Here is a 9,724-nt window from a genome sequence, read left to right as displayed (position 1 = left end):
TAAATGAACTAAACAATACGTTTAAATGTGAATAAATAAGCAATTGTATATGTATTTGTTTTAAATATTTTGACGATACTCTTTTAATTATGACGTACAAGAATCGGTAAATTTGACGTATTTCTGACAATTTAATAGAAGTATGAATAAAACAAAAGTGTAAAATATGTTTGGGTTTTTGGTGAGAATATAAGTTAACAATCTCTATTAAAAAAATAAAATCCATATAAACAAACACCAAGCCTTCGCGATTCATATCAAGCAAATGTTTTATTTAAAGATCAATGACCGGATATGAAAGTACTTAACTTCCGTGAAGGCTTAGTTTAAGTAAAGCATTTCTACTGTACAGATATTATGAACAATAATGATAAGAACATATGTAAAATAGTTGTATTCAATTTATTAATGTGCGCACAAAATGGAAGCCAGCTTTTACGTTCTATTATGTTGCCTTGGTAAGCGCTTGAGATTTATATATTTAAATGTTACCTTTGATGATTTTCTTAAATATAATCTCATATTTCTATCCCTTCATATTCTTAATACTATGTAGTTTTTGTCTTAATATCATTTTATTTCACTTTTCTAATTGTAGTGCTCGTTGAAGATGCATATGGCTCATGTGGTTCATTGACAATAATGAAGCCTACTTTTGTGGACAGAAACATCACCTTGAAATTTGTCCCTCGTCATCGAGGGATCTCAAACATTGCCTGGAAGTATACTAATGAGTGGGACGTAGCAAGAGAACACATAGTAGAATGCGTCGAGGAACATTTTCAACAACATGTTGAGGACGGGCCATACTATCATACTATGATTTTCTTTGCAAATAAACATCACAATAATTCGAAATTTCATGTTCAATGTAGCGATGCAAAAGGCAACTCTTCATCAAACACTGTGAAGCTACACTTGAATGGTATGTCTAGATATGCATATTACTTTAAGTATATATTTATGCTTATTGGTAATTTTTAAACGTCTAATGTGTATAATTGCATCGCATTTAAAGTAAAATGATGTGCATACGCGTAGGTCAAGGATTCCTCATTAGCCTTCTGTCTTCATTTATGAAACTCTGCATCTAAAGTAAAGAAATACGGATACGTTGAAATATTCTTAATTTCAGAAATCAGGTCTGCGTGTGGCAATCTGGTGCTACTTTCCCCGGAAATAAAATATGGAACAAATGTTGAAATAGCTTATTACCCTTCTGACCTTACATTGGCCAACGAAAACCCTTCGTACAATGAACGTTCATGGTTGAAGTTGAAAGGGTTCTTAAGAGAGGTCGTGCATCATCGAAACGACATTTATGAAGAGAGGAAAATATCTGATTATTTGTACACTCTAACCATCTACAATTTTATTGAGAATAAAGCTGGGCCTTACGCTTTGAAATGTGGATATACACTTGAAGACACCACAAACCGGTTAGACATACATGTGACAGGTAAGTCTCGATTATTTTTGTTGTATAAGACTGAGCGATCACATGCGTACTTTGCTAACTAGCACTTCATTCATGTTTTAAGATAAGCCGCTTATTGGGCCAATATTGGATGATTGCGTTTACGGCAATGCAGACACTATCATATATTGCAACACAAGTCGTACGACAGGAAAACCCCGTGTGACCTTTTCCATTGGAAGCAAAGTAGTTACAATGCTAGAGAACGAAAAACATCGAGGAGTATATACAGTTGTACTAGACTCAGACACTTGGAGGGACAATGACGATCATATTGTAACTTGCAAGGTCTCTAACGATGATTATGTACACGACCTGAACAGTTCAGCAAAATTGTGTTACATGGGTAATGGCTTCTTTTTCTCAAAGAATATAGCTGAGTATTAAAACATTTGTGCTTAAAGCATAAATCAATATTAGTTATTTCTAAATAACATCATTTCTAACGTTAACTGTCTAGTTCACATGTGATACTTTTTCCCATATATTGTGTTTGGGTCAATAAGCACTCGAAATCAGTGCTATTTCGCGTATATAGGAAATGTATTTAGTACTCTGTTACCATAAGTCGTCTCTGTACGTTGTGGTATGAATGGATCAAATGTTGTTTTCTAATTATTAGAGAAAGGCTCGGACCCTTTTTTGATCATGCCAGAATACATCTACGATGAAAATACAACAGTTGGTTGCGAGGTGTCAAATGTACGACCACCGGCGGTGATTGAAATATTGGTAGATAACCAAGCCATTGATGCTATTCAAAAAGATTTATTGAACGAAACGTCAAAAACATACACCAGTAAAGCTTCTATATTGAAGATAGACAAAAATTGGAATGGAAAGAAAATATGTTGTCGTCGAAAAGCTACAATTTACGGGAATATGGAATCCACCTGTAAAACATTAAACATAAAGTGTAAGTTTATGTAAGATGTATAATTCCAATAATAACGTTCATCGTGCATTTGGACCTTTACATATTTTCCTATCCATAACTATTTATTCAGTTGCTCTACATTTCTGTTGTTAGATTCGCCGACTGAACTGATTATGAACGTTACCTTAGCTTCATCTAACGTTACCAAACAGTCAATTGACGTTACTTGTTTTACGATGGAATCCAATCCTCCTTGCGGTGTGAATTTGTCGACCAATACCACACAGTTGGTGAAAGAGTCCTCAATGTTTTGGACAGAAAATACGGCTAGTGGATTCAAGAGCTATATTAAAGCTACTTTTTCGGCCGAAATGATGATTGGCAGAGGAATAATCAATTGTTTTACAACTTGCGACAAAAACTTGTCAAATTTGAAATCTAACTTTACAATATATCTTCCAAGTAAGTTACGCAACTTTACAACTTAGATTATTTTGAAAGGTTTGAATACCTTAACGTTTGTTCTTACCTATATTGTAGCACAAAAACATAATGTTGCTAATAAGCTATTCTCATATGATTTTTGTCGATATATTTGTAATGATCTTCATCCATTCCGTCATGGCAATTTTTTAATATTTCCATTCATAATGTAGTGAATGGTGCAACGTATTTTGATTGTACAAATGGCGAAACAGATTTTCAGAAAGGTAATTCTGGGAATGACACAAGTAGAAGTGGTATATGCACCGAGACGAATAACCCGTAAAATATAACTGATTCGACCGACGACGGAATAACTAAATGCGAATGAGCAAATGTTACGTAATTCCATTCACAAACATTAAAATATATTGGAACCATTGCGCCTCATAATCATTAATCCTAATGTTGAAACTTCTTCCACTTAAATCTTCCCTTCAGTTGACATTGATAGCATTTTAGATTGCAGTTACAATAAACATTCATTCAATGTTTAGATGGCCCCGATATGGTGAAGGAACTGAATGTTTTGGAAGGAAGTAACGTATCGTTCAAATGCAAATATAACCTTGGCGACGCTCCGCATGAATCATCAGTGGTATGGACAAGAGCCTCAAACAACCTACGTTGGGAGAACTGTTCTCTTGAAATCACGTCTGTTCAGAGGTCTGATGAAGACTTTTATACATGTACATTCACAAGTGAAATGGTAGTATCTGAAGAGATTCATTTGAATGGAAGCAATTGCGGAACGCTGCGTTTAAATGTGTGCTGTAAGTGTAAAACTTAGGAAAGAGCAATTTTTTGCATAAATTTCTGCAAACCAATGATTGAAGATTGCTGACAATAATCAGATCGTAGATTTTCATATTTCCGTTCGAAAATTAATGTTTTATGGCTTAAACCGTTACCAACGGTTCAAGGAAAAAGCATTAAATATCATTATTGAACTTTAATATAAAAATCTGCAATCTATTTTGTTTTGTAAGCAGTCTTATATAACTGTTTTACATGGATTTTCGCAAAAAAATATGCTCGTTCCAAGACACTAAATAAAAAAGTTGTCAAAACGTTCAATCTGTGAGAGTGCAGCTTTAAAGTGAATAATGTAAAGCAGCATAGTTGATGTGAATACTTTGTTTTCATACATACTACGTGTTCTTTCATTCTTTATCATCGAAATAACAGCAGATGGCATTTTTTTTCAAACGTTTTTTAAGCTGAATTTTCGAACATTTGCTTCCGTACATACCATAAGACGAAAATAAAGATCCGAACATAAATTCATCCTTATAGCATCTATTCAAAATATTTTCTTCTTCTTCTTTTATCTTTGTCTGACTTTGTAATACGAATTTGCCGGGAAACTCACACACTAATTGACCGATAAATTAAAATACCGCACCATACGTCAAACGTGATGTCCCCGACGATGCGTGGTCTTCACCCCCATCTTGTAAACGACATGTCTACAAGCGAATAAGACTAACCTCTAACAGTTAGAGTGACCAGTGTAATTTGGTCGATGTATTTACGCTCTGTACATTTTAAAAATGGTTAGTGCATTAACTGTTGTTATTACAACATAAGTAAATTCATGGAAATGCATAAATGAATGTTTATTATATGTTTGCACTGGAAAACGCGAAAAAACAAAATTATAAGGAAACTATTGGAAAACTATTTCTTCACGAGCCAGCATAGTGACGACAGTTTACACCATCAGCAATCAAAACTTGGCGTGAGGGGCGTCCCATGGGTAGTAAAGGGTTATTTAAAGAGGGGTAATTTGAACATTGAATTATAAAAAAAACGTAAATCTCCAAAAACAAGCAAAAATGAGACAGAAAAGTTGTTGATTTCAGTGTTTTATCATATTTTGTTTCACCGAGATCATAAAAAAAACATTTTTTAATATGTATTCTATAAATATAATAATAATAAAATACAATCTTATACTAAAATCAACAGATATCCTCTATGTTTTCGTCCGAAATGTGATTACTTCAGATTTATAATAAGTATCATATTATAGAATAATAACACAAAAGTAATAATCGTTAATAAACATTAATGCATTTTCAGACAAATCAACGGTTAAGGACTTTGCTGTTATAGGCTCGGAGTACACAAATAGTGTTACAAAAGCCGAAAACGACACAGCAGTACTAGTGTGTGTGGTTGATGGTAACCCTAATGCTGAAATAACCATCGCTAAAGCCGACGAAATACTGGAAGTGGAAAATAATGGAAGCAATCTGACGCACACTATAGCTAGTTTGTCATGCTTAAATGCAGGCCTATACTCGTGTACGAGTGCAAACAGATACAACCGCGATCGGCCGTCAAAGGGCTTTCTTGAATTGCTTGTTTCCTGTAAGATTACATTGTTGTTTAGTGTGTAAAATGTATTTCTGAATACTCTAAATAACTCAGTATATATGACCTAATGATTCTTCAAAATATAAGACCGCCTAAGCTAATACAGGACATTTACTGTGTTGCTCCTTCAGTTACTGTCTTAATCAATTCCAGACTGCATTCGTCATACTTTGGATGTCATTTGTGCTTGCGCTGATCTATCTATCAAAGTATATCTATTGAAAATAACATCACCAATAGCATGTATTCCAATCATGAACACCAAGCAATCCGGTCTTCTTCCATTCTTTAGGTTCGGTCAGACGCCCGTACGATGGGAATGTGAAGCTCATTTTTTATAGTCCATTAAATGAAAATGTGACGTTATCGTACACTGCTTTTGCATACCCTATACCTTTAACATGGCAATTTGTTTGGGAAAAATGCGTTGGAAACGAGAATTGCACGGAAGTTACTGCAAATTTGTCCAAATATGCCATATCGACCATCGGACTGTCGACTTCACTTATTATTACTCAAGTAAATGAAAAGGACTATGGACCATACCAGTTAACAATTTGGAATGGTATTGGTAGAGAATTAACGGAACGATTTCAATTAAAGAAAGGTGGTAAGCCGTTTCACAGCGTTTTGTCTTTTACATAAATACATGGTTATTAAGATGATGCGTTCATCGATTTTATTACTGACGGCATCCAAGGATAGTTGCGACCGTAAAGCTAAGGTCTAATTTGATGTGCTTGTAATGAATGTATTTGTATATTTTTGACATTTCAGAAATAAGACATTCCACTTTAACTATTGGTGCTTCTGTCGGAGGAAGTATCATTGCTATGGTTATTGGATTTGTTCTCCTTGTATATTGCATTCGGCGAAAGGTTTCTCTCAGCAACGTGTGTGGCACCTGTGGTTTTCGTAATAAAAGTAAATAAATCTGCATCTTGTTATGTTGATTACATTGAGCTTTTAGTAGTCATGAATTGTGCTATATCAACTTTACTCCTTTCACTCCGACTAATACATATTTAAAAGGCGTCTACCTTCAGTTCGTTCACCAGTGGTTGGTGGTAGTACTCGTTAGTATATCAGCAGTAAAAGAAGAAGCCCGTATAATGTATGTAAAACCATTAACTGCAGTATAACTTGTTTATATTTCAGATTCCAATTCGAGAGCAAAAGCGGTGGACATGTGAGTGTTTCTTCTGTTCTTATAATGTTGGTACGTGAAATGAGTTTGTAAAGAATAATTTTAAACTAGAAACTACATTTAATGAAAGTAACATAAGTTATTTGCCGCACTCTGCCATTGTTATAGATTGTACCATTTGGTAGTCCTCTGTATGTTTAATAGTTTTGCATATAAGTCGTTTATTACTTCACAGGTACTTGACTTGCGTGCATCATTCAAGGCCAGTTACAGACGTAAGCCACTATCAGAGCATAACGGATATATTGGGTAAATATTGTAATATTTATATTTACCATCATTTCATAGTGATAGTTGACCTAGGAAGGGGGAAAACCAACATAGAAACGATGAAATATATATCAAAATGTATCTTATGTATATCTTGGCGAACATTTTCTATTTTTTATGAAATATTCACAGAAGTGGAAACTCGTACGGATGACGAAAATGTCGGCGCACCGCAACCATTACCCTACCAATCGCTACGTACGTGAATTAGTTATATTCACAATGCAACATATACTATTTAAACTATTATCTAAAAATTCGTTATAAAACCATTCTTCATGTGCATATCTCTTTTCATATAACTTTTGTTTGTTAGAAACTTAAAAGGATCACACTTCATATTTTATGATAATTAATGTAATTGACCTCTTATTTCCAGAGCAAGTCAATGTCGGGTACGTACTTCCTTATACATTAGATGTCATCTACATGCATTTTGTTTTCAATTCACCAATTTTATTATCCACAAATATGCTATGGTCAGGTCGATTGGCAATATAGTGATGGTGCTTGAAAACACTTATGTTCAGCTACCAAGCGTGCCTGTGCTTTTCATTTTCTTATGGTGATCAAATAAATGTGAATCATTCTTTCAGGGCAACAATTGAATACGATGACTTATTGCAAGAGAATCCATTTTAATAGAACAAACAGATGGATGAATGCATTTAAAAGCAGGAAAAATTATCAAATGGAACAATGAAATACCACTTTCATTTCCCTGATAAATCTCAATAACGACCGGAAATACATAACAAATACGTAATTTCACAAGAAAATGCATTCATAATAGTATTAATCATTCCATTAATCAGTTAGATTAAGACTTTCAAAAAATATACGAAAACGATAATGATTTATTGATAAAGGAACGTATAAACTGGTAATGTGGTCATGGTCGGCATGCCTTGTAACAAGACTGCTCAAGTTATTATAACAAGCCACTCAAATACTCCAGAACAATATTAAAGATAATATTATAAGTAATAGTTAGATGACCTAAAGTAAATTCTTAATGATTAAGAATGGGCGGAGTGAGCGCTGCGAAAAATCCAACGCAGGGATTGTGTATCAGATGTGTGACAGTAGGCGGATCTTTAAATACCCGCGAAAGTGAAATTCTTTATGATTAAGTCTATTACTTAATGAGTGTCCATCTGCAATTTCATTGGCTGAAAATGTAGGTTTTATTCTTTATATTTAAGCTATTGTTGCTCCGGGCCCTGTTAGGCTATATACGCGGTAAACCGTATGACCGATAAGTTGGAAAATACGAATGTGTACAGTTGAGGTTATGATGTCCATTTAGACTACTCTTAGTTATTCATTAATGTATGAGTTCCATACATAAAGTGTGTAGTCTTGTTTTGCTCATTTCCGTTTATAACATGTATGTGTTTGTATATGTATGTATAATTATTTTTTGTTGATCTTACTGCGAATTTTTGTGTCGTTTAGTTTTGCATGATAAAAATATCATTTACTGCCTAAGTTTTATCACCATACCTAACAACATTCTTTCAAGCTTGTTTTCAGAAAAGAAAATGTTTTCATAACTATATTAGTTTGTTCACTTAAACAGTTATTAAACTTCTTTACCGATTGAAAAGGCCAGAGGTTCGCTTCTGGTGCTTCATTGGTGCTTGTTTATGTATTATTCTGTATGTGCAGCATATTAGTCACTGTAAATGAATATTTTTTCTTTCTCATATAATTATTGATCACATTTATGTTTTGAGTCAATCAATGCACCGGCAGATCCAGGCCCCAATATCACGAAAATACTCAAGTCAAATCTCAATCTCAGTCTCAACTATTTTTATCAAACTACAGCATCATATGATTCAAAATTGTAAATGTTTTACCCTTTTTAAAATTGCATTCTCTCATTCATTATCTTAATTAAAAAAAAAGCTCAATATTTTATAGAAAAAAAAATGAGAGCAAAAATTGTACTTGAGTCAAATTTATTATTTTGGAGTTTTACTCAAGTACATTTTGTGCTATAAAAATATTCTTTTAGAATATTGAACAAAAATGTTAATCAACATAGTGCATGTGAGAATGTGCTTTTAAAAATAGTAAAACATTATTAATTTTTAATAATGTCATTTTGTAATGTGGAAAAATGCGTTGAGACTGAGATTGAGATTTGACTTAAGTATTTTCGTGATACTGGGACCAGGATTTGACGTTAGAAAGGGCGATATTTAGGCGCGTAAACTTTTAATTTGCGCCCATCGCTCTGACCCGAAAATTATTTTGTTTAAAGTGTATTCAGGGGTTGCTGTAAAAATATTGACACTTTATAGTCCGAAGTGGTGCATTTTGGGTATAGTTTTTACTTTTGTTCTCCTTTATGGAAATTAAAAGCAAACTTGGACGATTTTTGATCAGCTGAATCAGCTATTGCAATTTAACTGAGGTTTAGTGTATGTATTAATTGAGCTTTTGTATTAAAAATATGAACTTTGTAATATTTAATCAAGTGACAAAGATACAACAAACATATATCAACAATGCATATAAGCTCTTGTTTGGGTTATTTTATCTTCATTCATTTATGTTGTCTTTCCTAAAACTTGTTTCATACCTGTATTCATGTTTGTGAACAATAAATTTACTTAATACTCCTATGCCTTTCAATGGATACCTTGTTAATCCACTTAATATCTAAACTCATTTGCAAGTTCCTTGTGTTATTAAAGTTCTTGCTCCATCAAGCTGGTCCTTATAGAAAGAAATGACGGAGGTATTGCCATAGTCATTACAACAGTGTGGTTTTAGAAACTCAATATATATGCAAGGGTCATAAGTCGGGCTGCAATATTTTTCGTTGTTCCTCTTTTTTCAGCTTTGAATTAACTGACGAGCGTTTGTGTCTGCTCCCTATCGTTTTGTTTGATGCAGAACACATTCAGGGCGTTCATTATACAAGCTTCAAAGTGTATTTGTAAACGCAACAATGCCTTTCGCTATTTACAATGCAAACATATTAATTGTATATATATATGAATTCTAAATATTG

The 9,724-nt window shown here is 33.5% G+C and overlaps 1 protein-coding gene across 3 annotated transcripts; it reads left to right on the top strand.

Annotated features, from left to right (window-relative positions):
- The first annotated feature begins 371 nt into the window (after positions 1–371).
- On the top strand, positions 372–8,359 carry LOC128235223 (uncharacterized). 3 transcript variants are annotated; one of them, XM_052950002.1, is made up of 15 exons: positions 372–458; positions 599–925; positions 1,136–1,459; positions 1,542–1,823; positions 2,100–2,393; positions 2,508–2,816; positions 3,335–3,610; positions 4,923–5,213; positions 5,512–5,829; positions 5,997–6,143; positions 6,378–6,408; positions 6,602–6,675; positions 6,829–6,894; positions 7,076–7,091; positions 7,293–8,359. In XM_052950002.1, the coding sequence occupies exons 1-15, from the start codon at positions 422–424 to the stop codon at positions 7,336–7,338; spliced, it is 2,838 nt and encodes a 945-aa protein (XP_052805962.1). In that variant the 5' UTR covers positions 372–421; the 3' UTR covers positions 7,339–8,359. The 3 variants fall into 3 exon arrangements, with proteins under 3 accessions (XP_052805962.1, XP_052805960.1, XP_052805959.1); XM_052950000.1 differs by lacking the exon at positions 7,293–8,359 and having other exon boundaries at positions 5,512–5,826; positions 7,076–7,280; XM_052949999.1 differs by lacking the exon at positions 7,293–8,359 and having other exon boundaries at positions 7,076–7,280.
- The last annotated feature ends 1,365 nt before the right edge of the window (positions 8,360–9,724 follow it).

The sequence above is a fragment of the Mya arenaria genome, chromosome 5 (genome assembly GCF_026914265.1).
Source record: "Mya arenaria isolate MELC-2E11 chromosome 5, ASM2691426v1".
Lineage (NCBI taxonomy): Eukaryota > Metazoa > Mollusca > Bivalvia > Myida > Myidae > Mya > Mya arenaria.
This window is presented reverse-complemented; position numbering and strand designations above follow the sequence as displayed.